Source organism: Populus trichocarpa, chromosome 14, assembly GCF_000002775.5.
Source record: "Populus trichocarpa isolate Nisqually-1 chromosome 14, P.trichocarpa_v4.1, whole genome shotgun sequence".
Taxonomy (NCBI): Eukaryota; Viridiplantae; Streptophyta; class Magnoliopsida; order Malpighiales; family Salicaceae; genus Populus; species Populus trichocarpa.
The window spans coordinates 11,125,804-11,139,498 of NC_037298.2; the positions used below are offsets into that span (position 1 = coordinate 11,125,804).

Consider the following 13,695-nt stretch of genomic DNA (forward strand, 5'->3'; position numbering starts at 1 on the left):
AGGATCAAAAGTAAGGATAATTTGATTAAAGTCTAAATTTGCTAGGGAAAAAAGTAACATAACTAGAATTGGTTTACTAGAAACATCTCAGCCCTATAATAAGTGGAACGCACATTCTTAAAGTAAATTTGGGTGCTCTCTTTGAATTGGTTTACTAGATAGCCTCTTGTTTTGTAAAGGATTTCAAGAAAGATCAAGCCTTTAACTAAGCTCAATACATAAAGCCCACACGTCATGGCAGAGGATACCAACCCATTAAAAGTATGAAGTTTTTTGAATTGATGGGAATTGAAATTGTCTCCAGAAATTGAGTGATATTGATTGTTTTTAATATCTGATATACATTTGAAGGTACACGGTCATAATTTTCAAGTTATTTCACAATATTATCCATAATGTATAAAAAAGTTCCAAAATCTTTGGAGGTTGGTCGCTCCCTCCCATCCCTGTCTCATAGCTCCGTCGTTGATAACCAAAACATTGAGCTTTATACTTAGTGTTATAAACATTTTTTTATAAAAAAAAAATTGAAGGGACGATACAACATGACCTCTTTTCTTTTTCTGTTTTGCCAGGGGTAGTAGCGCGAACAAGGCTTGGACACCTTAGTTCATCCGCCTAGAAAGCACCCAGTAGAAAATCCAATACCATATTCCATAAATTTGCAAGTGTTATCCTTAATAGGAAGCTACCAAAGGCTGATTGTGATTATCATGGCTCTTTTGGCCCTCCATTTGTAATAACTTGGCAAAAACTCCAACTAGTGGTGCTGTATTGTATGTGCAGGCCTCAGTCTGCATGTAATTGCTTCTCTGGTCCGTGAAGTTATCCTGACAATCAGGTCCTCCGACCAATGCTCCGACTAAAACATTTGGGTTAGGCTCCTCCCGGCCATACCAATTGTCGTACCCTTGGGTGCACCCAATGAACCCCTTGTTCTCTCTGTATGACACAATTGAGGCCCCTCTATGGTGCACTCTTGCGGGGTATTTAGGGCCGTATCCCACTAAATAACTCATGTTCATTGGGTTTGAACCTAGGATGTAATCAACCTGAGATTTAGCAAAACCGAGGATCTCTTCGTGATCCACAGATCCACCATGGCATTTGAGCTTTTGATTCGAGTTTAGAAGGAAATCGGAGTATACAGTGAGAAGGAATGCTGCCGTTGAGACATACTGCATGTTGTTCCATTGCCGGATGTGCAATAGACCACCTGGGGTACGATTCACATTGGTACCGTTGTTTTTGTTAAGGCATGAGCATAGGTAGTGCTCGGCTTTTGATCGGTATTGTTCCAACGTGTCGCCATGTTCCCTGTGCTTTTCTTCCACGAGCAACTGCAGTTACAACACAAAAATAAATGCGGTTTAATTGATGATAAAATGCGCAAGGGTCCATTGAAAATATTGGAAAACAGGGGACTTTAGAGATGAATAAAATTCACAAGAGCCTGAAGTTGTGAAAAGAAAAACATATGACCCAAGAAGAAAGCCTCTGGGGTCAAATTAAATGAGTTTGCCATTCAATTTGGCCTTAAAAGGGATGGGTAACGCTATTTCTGCCTCAGATGAGCTCATGAATAGCTAAACAAGAGTGATCGTTACCCTCTATGAGAAATTTATTAGGAAATCATTTTCTAAAAAAATAATAATAATAATAAATCCCACGTAATTATCCAGCAAAGTTCCATGAACACAGATTTACTGCAATAAGTGGCACAACAGTATCTGTGGGTCTACTCAATTAAAACAAGCTTGTGCTGCTGTGCCTCATCTAACAGGCTAGCACCCATAAATGAAAGAATCGTGTCCATTCCCACAAACTGTGAAGCAGGGCCTGCCTTAAAGTTTAGACTGGCCTACCCCTTTTGCTCTTCTACACATGGCATCTGATATCCACCTCCTTTCCTCCTCCCTTTTTTTGTATCAACGAGAGAAATTCATGTGATGCTATGTCATCACATGTTAGGATGCTCTTTCAACTGGTTTTGTGCCGAGTGGCAGTGATTTTGAGACTCAGCATAGAATCACTGCATGGAGGGATTGATTTGAAAATTGCCAGAAATTTAAACACTTGCACATGTTTTTATGCTTCTGGGTAACCTTTTTTCAACTCTAGCAATGACACCCCGGTACCTTAATTAGGGCTCACTCCAACCCTCAACTTTACCGAAAGGTCAGGGGGGGAGGGAAAAAAAGAAAAGTAAAAGTGTGATTTTTTAAAGTAAATCGTTGTCTTTTCATCTTTGAAACTGGACATAAGCAAGATCCTATAAAGATTTGAAAATATTCCTTGGCCAAATAACCAGTAAACCCAAGATTTGAACTTGAAGCATATGAGAGTGATGGGATGTCTTTTTACCTTTGCAGCCATAATTTGAAGGCCAGCATACTTCACATCCCAGCTGAATTCTTCCATGGCCCAACCAGTCCCGCCAAAACAATGAGCATTGTTAATGACGTACTCGAGATACTTTTCATTGTCGGTGGCCTTGTACAGCCACAGAGCTCCCCATAGCAATTCGTCTTTGTATCCACTCACCGACGCATAGTAGCTTTTCACCACACCCATATTTTCATCATATTTACCTCTATACTTGTCTCCAAACTCAAACAACTACACCGAAGTAAAAAAAATATATATATATTAGTCAACTAAACCCACTAGAAAGATGTTTAAAAAAACACTTAGGCATTAATTAATAATCCTTACCGAGGAATCGGTCCGGATCTCAATGTATTTTTTATGGACATATCTTCAACCGCATAATCCTTATTGATTATACTAAGCAAATGTTGTCCACTATATAAAGTGACATTCCTAATACTAAATTTTGTTGCCCTAATTAAGAAACCACTAGAACAAAGAATTGTGTACAATTGTAAGTTGTTAGCATAACCCCACAGGATCTCAGTTATCTATTGACTAAGATATGACTTGATTTTATCATTTTTACCTGTTGGGCATGGTGCAAGAGCAGGTGAGAGTAATGAGGGTTTGTTTTCTTGAACACTATTGATGCCGCCGCCATTGCCGCCGCGGTTTCTCCAGCAAGATCTGACCCGGGATTATTCTCGTCGATCCTGTAAGCTTGCCGTGATGTGGTCATGTCCTCCGGCCGTTGCCAGCAATAGTGGTCGGTGTCACCGTCACCCACCTGTAAAATATTAATTATGGAGTAATTAAGTTTGAAATTGATATTAGTTTTTATGGTTTTGGAAGCAGAAATGTAATACGATCTTGAACTGTAATGGATGCAATGTAACTTACCTCTGCCCATAGCACATTCGGGCTAGTATGTGCCTTGATGAAATAATCAGTTCCCCATTTGATTGCTTCTAATGCGTGTTCCAATTCTCCGGCAACGGCAATCTGATGTTGGAATTCTATTACAGTCCATGAAAGCATTGTCACGGTGAAGGCCATTGGTAGTCCAAATTTTACATGGTCCCCTGCATCATAATATCCTCCGACCAAATCCACCTACACAGAATTAAACAGACAACATCCTTCATTATTTTGAGCAAACTAAAATGTAGAACTCATCGGGACAACGAAATTAAGTTGATACTGACCCCTTGTTCCAAGCCATCAGTGAGTCCAGAATGGTGACGCCATGTTACTCTCTGGTTGTAGGGTAAGCGACCGGAACGTTGTGATTCGAAGTAAAGAAGGCTCTTTTTTAAGGCATCACCGTAATCAACAGCAAGACCTGTATTCAAGATGGGGAAGATAGAGATCAAGAGAACAGCCCAGTGTTTTGCAAATCTGAAGGTGGGTTTTGGAGCTGCTCCATAACATTGGTGCTGCTGCTTTTTCTCCATGGCCATCAACTTTCCCCTGTTTCCCAGCTCCCCTGTTGAGCTTTTTATTCTTTTGAAGCGAGTAGAGGGGGGCTAGGGGCTAGGGAGGGAGGGATAGGAAAAGAGGGATCGCAGTGGCTTTGAGTCGTGTCCTCAATCTGTGTAGTGTAGGATTCTGTACGTCTCACATGCATGTGAGTCTCACATGAGATTATAAATTGCTTTCGCTTTCTCTCCTCTCTCTCCCTTCTTAATTTTGTTCTTCGCCTAAGCGTGATTTATGCAACGGTTTTTATTGCTTTCGTTGTGCTCAATGTGGAAATGGGGAGGACTTTGGGAAGACTTTTGATTCTCACGATCTAATGAAAGATTACGACTCATAAATGTATTTTAAAGTGTTTTTTAAAATATTTTTGATATGATTATGCTAAAAATATAAATAAAATATTGTTTTTTCATCTTAAAAAAACAGTGTTAACAGTATTGAACTGAGTATGTATGTATTTGTGATTGTTTTGTAGTTTCTTCTTCTTCAACAACTGCTTTATATCATGATTTGATAGGTTTGGCAGCTAAAAATAATTGAAGACATAAGTTTTGCAGAAGACTTTGAGCTTTCTAATATATATATATATATATAAACAATAGATCCGGCAATAACAAAGTTATCAAAAAAAAAAACTTTGACATTGAAATTAATTTGAAAGTTAATAAGAGAAATTTAATGCATGCATTAAATTAATGTAATAGCATGTTTGTAACCCGTGCTAGAAAGTGCGGTAGTAATTTTTTAAAAAAATATTTTTTATTTAAAAATATATTAAAATTATTTTTAACATTATTAATTTTAAATAAAAAATATTAAATTTTTAATCACCGTTTAAACAAATTCCTAAACCGCCATTTGGTAACTCTGGTTATGTCTAACGTTTCCGGTGCTATAAAAGTAAAAAATCTAACCATTGTCTCTTTGAGAGTGGTTATGTCTAACGTTTCCGGTGCTATAAAAGTAAAAAAATCTGGCTATTATGCATAAATTATAATTAATGTTAAAGAATGCCGTTTCGATTAAGGTACCGAAACTATTGTCTCTATTAGGAGATTTTGCTCTGAGTTCCTTTGATCGATCAATTTCTTTATAGCGCTGGAACTATCAGTGCTACTAGAATTATCTGATCAACGGAAGAAGGACGCTCGATGTCCGCGTGCTGTCAACGTTGAGGCCTGACTATATTTGAACCGAAGAAAATTGAGCACTCACAAACCAGGACAGGACTCTGTGTGTGGCGCAGATTTAATTATTTTTTCCTCGGTCGTTTTCCGTGCCGCCATCTCTAATCCGGCACTCCGCCTTGCCGTTCAAATTCCATTTTGTTTCCAGGCCGTCAGGTGAAAAATCTCCGGCACGCTTTGACGATTGGCTGCCGTTAATTTATGATGACACCATCATCAACTAGTTTGGCGGTAGGCCAGCAGGTGAAAAATCAACAAAACCTTTGGGGCAGTCTTGATTACACTAATCAATCCAAGGTTGGTGGTTATGAGGAGTATCATGTCATAATCATCTTCTCGTGTTTAGTAAAAAGCACTTGACATAATTATTGCCAAAGCAACGCAAAGTCATCATTATACAGGATTTAAAGTGGTCGCCCATGAAATTATTTAGAGATTGTTTAGGATTTTGGCAATGATTTTAATATTTTTTTATTTTAAATTATAAATAATATTTTTAAAAATTTATTTTTACACCAGCATATCAAAATAATTTAAAAATAAAAAAATTAACTTAAAATAAAAAATTCAGAATTTTTTAAAACTCCAGTTAAAAAACATGGCCAAACACACCCTTAAAGAAACTATGTTTTATTTTTTTAGTTTTCGTATGAAGCAAACAACCAAGCTAGAGGTTGCTCGCTCTAGGTAGTTCCAGGGAGTTAGGTTCTGCTATCGTTTTTTGTTTTTCAAGAAAAGTTTGCTCTTTTACACTATAATTGTAATGGATTTTAAATTTATAAAGTAATTAATAAGATTTGCGATACATTAAATATGAGTAATTATTAATTATACTTTATCGTTACTAATTATCACAATTACGGTAAAATTAGTTAAATTGAAAATGATAAGATTATTTTTTGATGATTTGATAAATGAGTACACTTCAACGTTACAAATTCTATGGTATTATTTTCTTTTTTAATGTAATAATATTTATTGAAATGTAATTGCTTTATATCATTCATAAATAACACATTTAGGAAGCATTTAATTAATTCAACATAGAATAAATAAAAGTAATTTATAATTTGGAGACACTATAACTATAAAGTTTTTTAATCCATAATTTTATATAAAAGTTAAAATTGTATAAAATTTGTTGATTGACTATAATAACCTTAAATATTATTGAAAAATTGTAATATCCTTAACTTTTTTTTAAAAGGTTATTATAAACTTGTTTAACATTTTTTTTCTTCGTTTTTATTATTGTACTATTTTTTCATATTCTTTTTCCTTTTTCTATCCAATACCCAATCTCATATTTCCTATGTAACATATACATCATATTTATTTATTTTTCTATATAATATCCTTGACTTCTTATTAAAAATAATAATATTTATTTATTTATCCGTTGAATCACCAAAATATAACACAAAGTTTTTGAAAGGATATAAAAAAAACATATTTTGTAATTAAAGAGAAAAGATGATCATTTGTTGCACTTATTGAAACGAAATAATTGTACATATTGAATGGCTTGATTGCTTTAAAACAAACACTAGATTGGATGAGTTTTATTCATATTAATAAAGGGTATTTTTACATCATACATGTCAACCATTAGATAAGTTAATAGTTGAATAGGCTAAAATCTATAAACTAAAAGTTTGCTAATAATTGACAATCATATACAGCTAATATAGATTAACTCTCCCTTATTAAGTTGATGCATAAATATTACACGTGCCTGATCATTATATCACCTTAGTTGATTCACCATTTTACTATATAAAAGATCAACATTGTGTTGTCATAAAAAAGCATCATTGAGTTTTTTAAATCATATCTAAGTTCACTTAGTAAGCTTTTAAACCAAGTAAGCTCTACAATCACATGATAAAGGGCACAATACTTTGCTTTCACACTAGACAGTGATACCATATTCTATTTTTTTTACTCCTTTATGTTACTAAATTACCTCCAACATATAAAATATACCTTGAGATAAATTTCTATTTTATTTAGATCCAACAAGATTAGAATCAGGATATCCCATATTATTTAAGTGGTAATGTCAAAAACATATAACACCTTTACCTAGAGAGAGTTTTAGATAAGCCAAGACATCATTCATTAAATCTATGTGTAAGTTACTCGAACTATGCATGAATTGTCTCACAACACTAACTACATATAATTTGTCAGGTTTGATATGAGATAGATATATCAACTTTTCTACTAAAATTTGATGCCTCTTTTTATTAATTGGAACCTAATTAGAGGAGATAGCAAGACCATAATTCATCTTAATATGAGTATTTACAAGTTCATATACAAAGATAATAGTTTTGGTTAGAATATCTAATATGTATTTCTATTGAAAGAGAAAACATCCTTACTTGGATCAAGATATTTTAATGCCGATAAGTATTTTAGAATTTTCAAGTCTTTCATCTCAAACTCCTTATCTAAATAGGTTTGAAGCTTTTATATCCCATTTATTTCACTACCTTTAATAATCATGTCATTAACTTAAACAATATGAAATATAATATTATCATTTTCATTTATAGAACAAAGTGTGATTTCCAAGTCTTGCTTAAATCTATATTTTTTATTGAGTGACTCAACCCGCTAAACCAAGCCCTCAAAGATTGCTTCAATCTATCTAGTGCCTTTTTAGCTTGCATAGTTTGCCTCATTTTTTATATAAATCCTGGATAAGAGTCTATATACACCTCTTTCACTAGATCTAGATCATAATAAAGAAAGGTATATTTCATGATGAGTTGTTGTAATGACCAATCTAAGTTAATTGTAAGAGAGAGTATGCCTTTAATAGTGTTCATCTTGGTCATGGGAACAAAGGTCTCTTGATAGTTAATCCTACAGATATGAGTGTAACATTTAGCAACTAGTCTATCTGTGTAGCTATCAACCACCACATCTGATCTATACTCGAACACAAACACCTATATACATCTCATTGTCTTTTTTTTAAGGCAACTCAATCATATCGTGAGAGCTTATTGAAAATAATTTGGAATAGACACAAAGGATAACCAAAAGGTAAAACAAAAGTAAGACTTAGACAAATGATGATAATAAATAAAATAAGATATGAGATAGATGATATTAAAATATTATTTGTACAAAAGCAAATATATTGGGCTCTTTATGATTATAAATGAGATATCTCTTATGTTGATCATTAACTTGTGAATTTAAGTTGTTGAACTCTAAAGATACATGATATAGATCTATGGAAAAACAAATACTCACCATAGATTCAATTTTAAAAGAGTCGTTTTATGGCATAATAATATCATCAAGAGGAGTAATGGAGTTAGAAGAATTAGATGTAAAGGCTCAAGAATTGCAATTTTGTTATTTTTTGCATAACCTTTTTATAACAATCTAGTGAGGATTCCATCATTACCCTCTTTGGTTTCATATACAACTTCTTATACAAGATTAAAAGAGATCTCACCCTAACCCAAAGTAGTTAAACCCTTCTATTTACCTGAAATCCATATTCTCCTATCCACCAACCATAAATGCTCTTCTTCTTTATTACCAATTCCTTATAAAACAGAACAAGAGATCTATCCCTATAAAAATAAGATATTTATTCACAAAAATAAAAATCTATGAACATATAGTATTTTCTTATAGAAGGATGCAAGCACTTATATCCTTTTAAAAAGTTATAATAACCAAAAAAGTCATACTGAAGAGCACGATGGTCAAACTTATACCTATGAATATATTGAATATGGATATAAAATACATAATTAAAAATCTTATAATGAAGATTAATAGTAAAAGGAATAGAGTGGAACCTTGATAACATCCCTAAAGAAATTTTTAATAATACAGGTAGACATCCTATTAATAAGAAAAAGAACAATCATAATAGTATAAGCCTGTAAAAGTTTAAGAACATGTATAGTAAAACATAATGTTAGAGCTACCTCTATAATATGTTGATTCTTAAGTCCTTTTATACTACTCTGTTTGGTGTGTAGGCACATATTATCTGATAAAGAATGTTATGAGCCTTGAAGAAATTAGTAAGAGACCGATTCATAAATTCATGACCATTGTTAAACTGAAAGACATGAAATTCACAATGAAATTATATGACAATCATTTTATAAAAGTAAGGGATAACATGGATAACATAACTCTTAGAGTTTAGAAAATACACCTAAATTACCTTAGTACAATCATTAATGAAATAAATAAAGCATTTATGACCTGAAGTAAAATGGTAGAAAAGGGACCACACTAATCATTATAAATTTATGAAAAAGGATTTAGACTTTTATTGAAACCAAATTTAAAATGAACATAATGATTTTTAGCATAAATGGTTCACATCTTAAGTTAGAAATATAAATACCACGAAACAACTTAAGAAAATAAATATTCCATGTAAGAAAATGAAGGATGACTAAAAACGACAATATTAAAATAAAAATTCTCCCAATCAGATTTTTAGTTCTTTACTTAAAGACATTGGTTGGACTTAGAACGTAATACCCCTATTCTTTTCAAGCAACAAGGATTTATTTTCTCCATACTAGTTCCAATCATCATCTTCATGAGATTATATTGGAATACATAATGAATAGAATGAGAGATTATAAAATAGTTAAAATGTTTGGTAAGGGGATTAGTAGAGAGAAGATTATTAGAAATAGTATGATTAAGTGAAACATAAAACATGAAGAGTATAGGATGGACTTAGACATTTTTTGCTTTAGTAATCAACATGAAATCCCTATTAGTAGCTTGAATAAACTTGATAGACACATATTCCAATGAATAAAATAAGAAATAAATATTAGCAATATAATCAATAGCCTCTAAATTAATAACCCAATTGTTATTAACAAAAAAAAAAGTTAAACTAGAATTATCTCATTGAGAAGACTCTTCAATATATGAAAAGCAGAGGATTGCGATATGTCAACAACAATAATATATGAGGAGTTTTTATTTTTTCTCTCAGCTTGTTTAAGCTTGAACCACTCTAGATAGTCATGCTTTTTCTTGCAATTATCTATCATACAGGGAGACATATCTCATATTTTCATATTGCCTCCGCTTTTTTTGTCCCAAGACAATAATCATAACATATGAATCAACAAATATGATCTTTAATGGTCTGTTTGAGTAAGAAAGTGTTTTTCTTTACTATCTAACCATCTTTTTTAGCATCTAATATCACAAATTTCTCATCAATTGAAGAAGTTAGTCGTTCAGCATACATAATTATTATCTAAAAATTAAAGAAATGTGTTTCTTTTCTTTTCTTTTTTTTCCCCTTTCTTGTATCTTTTCTAGATTTCACATTTTATTTTCTAATGATTTAAGGAATGACTTATCGATACATGTATCTCAAACTAACAGAGTTAGATGCAATGTCACATTCCTTAACGAAATAATAAGTTCAAAGGTCAAATCAGTAAAAAAAAAAATTGTATTAGGGTAAATGCCATGAAAAAAAAGAGTGCATTGAAAAATATGTTATTTATCCTTTGTATCACCATAAACTTCTTTTTTTCCCAAACAACATTAGAAGGTAACTTTTGGTTACTATTTTGAAATAGAAGAGATAGGACAATAAGGACAAACACGTATTTGGTTGAAGAGATAAAGATGAAGACATAAAATAAATATGTTATTGAGATAGTTTTAAAGTGAGATTTTGTACTTTTAAAAAAGAAAGTAAAAGAAGACATGTTTCATGTGTTTCTCTATTGTTTCTGTCTTCAATTGCTATATTGAAGAACATTTGATTTTAAACATGCATTGTAACACAAGAGAGAAATGATTTTTTAATTAAATAAATTACAAATCATGTCTTCCAATTTTTATAGTTTATTTAATAGGCAATAAAAACAATAATGCATTGTTCAATAATCCATCCACAACTTTTTTAAAAAAAAACACTTCTATTGTTTTTATAATACTATCTAATTAATAAAAATACAGGCTTTGAATGTTTTGTTTTTTAAATTATTAATGTTATATATCAATATATATAATTCATGAACGTAAAGTCATTAAAATAACAATGTTTGAAAACTCAATGTGATTTGTTCTAATCACGTGCCTAAAAACCAGTACTAATGATGTTTGAAAATTCACATTCAGCGTCCTGTCTGCTAATCACGTGCCTAAAAAGCAGTACAAATAGCAAAGGCAGCTTCAAACCGGTCAAGATTCAAGACAGAGGGAGAGGATTAATCTATGGGTTCCGCATAATTAGGACCTGCTTAGTTTGACTAGAAAGTACATGCACTCTCTGCCTAATTTCGTGATTAATGCGCGCCATGTGCAAAATACGATAAACGCCTCCAAGTTGACGTGATTTCTAAACTCGCAAGGAAGCAGGGACCTCACCTGTACCGTACTGCCGGTAGAAATGAGATTCTCGTTAACAAGTTCACAGCTCGCCAGGAGAGAATTTATGGATTTGGTGACAGATAGTGACATCTATTCATCATGTGTTTTTTATATATATATAAAAAAATTAACTGCTTATCCAAGTTTTGAACTCGTTTCCGGCAAGATATAATTAGTCTTCTTTTTAACTTTGTAACATCATTAGGTATGATGATTTATTTTTATTTATTTTTTTATAAAGTTTTACCGGTTTTATGTCTCGGGTTATATATTTTGTGGATTACTTGAGATAGAGGTAAATCATTTTACTGTGTCTTATATTTTTCTTGTGTTTTTTTTAGAAAAACTTTTGGCTTTAAATAATGAGTTTATTGAAAATTAAGTTTCATTATTTTTTTATTTATTTTCTACATGGTTGTCACAATCTCGTGATCTTGGTATAAAGTTTGACATGTTAATACAAGTTGACTTAGGTTATTTTTTTGTTTATTTTCTGTGAGGTTATCCTGATCTTATGATCTGGATCACGAGTTTTGCAGGTCAATTTGAGTTAATTTTTTTTATTTTTTTTTAATTTCATTCTTCAACACTAAGTTTTCAGGCGGTGAAGTTATTATAGTCTCATGATTTAAGTTGAGGATTTTACAAGCTATTCCAAGTTGCCCCAGATCTATTCAATATGTTGTCGTTTCAATATTATTATTTTTTTAAATACTATCTTGAATTTTTATGAATTAAATTATATTTTTACTGGTTATCCAACTTACTCTTAAATCTATTAAATCAATCAGATAATATTAAAATACCCTCTTCACTATTTAATTTTTTATTATTAAAAACATATTAGTAATAGCAAGATATATTTTTATATATATTAAAAACAAAATGTACAGTGTAGTGCGCGCCATCGATTTAGCGTACGCTAATTAGCGATGTAATTGTTTTTAAATTAGAATGTACTGATATCTTTATCAAAAGTCGCCTCCATGTCACTCTGATACGAAATTGTCGGTGCTAGCTCCACGTGTAAGACATTGAACCGTACGACTATCCCGGTTCCGCTCCTCTATGTCAGCTAACTGGCTCTTCAAAAATAAAACCAGCTGTGGCTAGTCAACTTCAAGCACCGACTAGCAAGTGGACCTCCCTTGTTCCCTGGCCGACATTTCGGTAAATTTCCATGGAAATATTTCCCTCTCCAAACTACAACATATTTGAAAATTCAAATCTTTTTCCAGTTGAATTGTCCTCCACGTTCGTGACTTTTTGAGTACCTTTTGCTATTGAAGATGATGTCTTTTAATTAGTTGTGAGGTTTTTTTAAAAAAATATTTTTTATTTAAAAATATATTAAAATAATTTTTTTAAATTTTTTTTAATATCATTCATCAAAATAATTTGAAAATATAAATAAATAATTAATTTAAAATAAATAAATAAATTTCTATTTTTTTAAAATATTTTTAAAACAAAAACACAAACCTATGAATTATCTCCATCAACTCTTCGAGGTCATGATCACTGCTCAAAACGAGATATATATTTGTTTCATCAATTAAATTCCTATATATGTATTAAAATAGCCAAAAACGTTGAAATAGATTATTTAAAGATTTATTATTTCATCATCAATTAAACTTTTTTTAATGGATTTTCTCAAAAAAGTAAAAATTATTAATGTTGAATATATTAAAATATAAATAGATTGTTAAAATAATTTTTTTGCATTTAAATGCATATAAAAAAATTATATTTATACTATTCAAAAAATTATATCAACAGCTATTTTAAACTGACTTTAATTTGACATTAATATTAACATAACATTGCTCCTACAACGTTGTCATGACTTTTGGTTTAATAACAGTGTTTATTGAGAACTGAAATTGTTTTTTGCGTTTAAATATTTTTCTTGTCCGCTGTCTAAGTAGACTGTGTAATAGTTTTCATATTAGGGAAGAATTAAATTTATTTTTAAAATAACCAAGTTTTATGTTGCGGGATTTATTAAAAAATTAAGTTCAAAACACAAGTATTATACAATGGTTTTTACATGTTTTTTAAATTAAATTTCATAAATATTCATGATAAAAAAATCAAAAAGTTTTATCCAAACATTTTATACATGTTTTTTTACTCCACGTAAACTTTAACCATAATTTTTACTAAACATGTATTTAAATCCAACTAACTATAACTAAAAATCTTTTTTTAAAATCTTTTTTTTTCAAACTACAACCACAAAAGTTAT

The 13,695-nt window shown here is 31.3% G+C and overlaps 1 protein-coding gene across 1 annotated transcript; it reads right to left on the bottom strand.

Moving 5' to 3' along the window:
• Positions 1-465: 465 nt before the first annotated feature.
• LOC7462078 (endoglucanase 11) lies at positions 466-4,086 on the bottom strand. The gene is made up of 5 exons (XM_002321113.4): positions 3,579-4,086; positions 3,274-3,486; positions 2,960-3,160; positions 2,365-2,619; positions 466-1,340 (listed from the first exon to the last, which is right to left on the bottom strand). Exons 1-5 carry the CDS (start codon positions 3,831-3,833, stop codon positions 678-680), a joined length of 1,587 nt encoding a protein of 528 aa, XP_002321149.3. The 5' UTR covers positions 3,834-4,086; the 3' UTR covers positions 466-677.
• Positions 4,087-13,695: the final 9,609 nt, after the last annotated feature.

Excerpts from the sequence above, each read along its gene's own strand:
- LOC7462078 (XM_002321113.4), bottom strand. The coding sequence starts at position 3,833 with ATGGCCATGGAGAAAAAGCAGCAGCACCAATGTTATGGAGCAGCTCCA. Across the intron at positions 2,620-2,959 it reads TCTTGCACCATGCCCAACAG|TTGTTTGAGTTTGGAGACAA; the intron begins GTAAAAATGATA and ends ACTTCGGTGTAG. Across the intron at positions 1,341-2,364 it reads TTCAAATTATGGCTGCAAAG|TTGCTCGTGGAAGAAAAGCA; the intron begins GTAAAAAGACAT and ends TTGTAACTGCAG.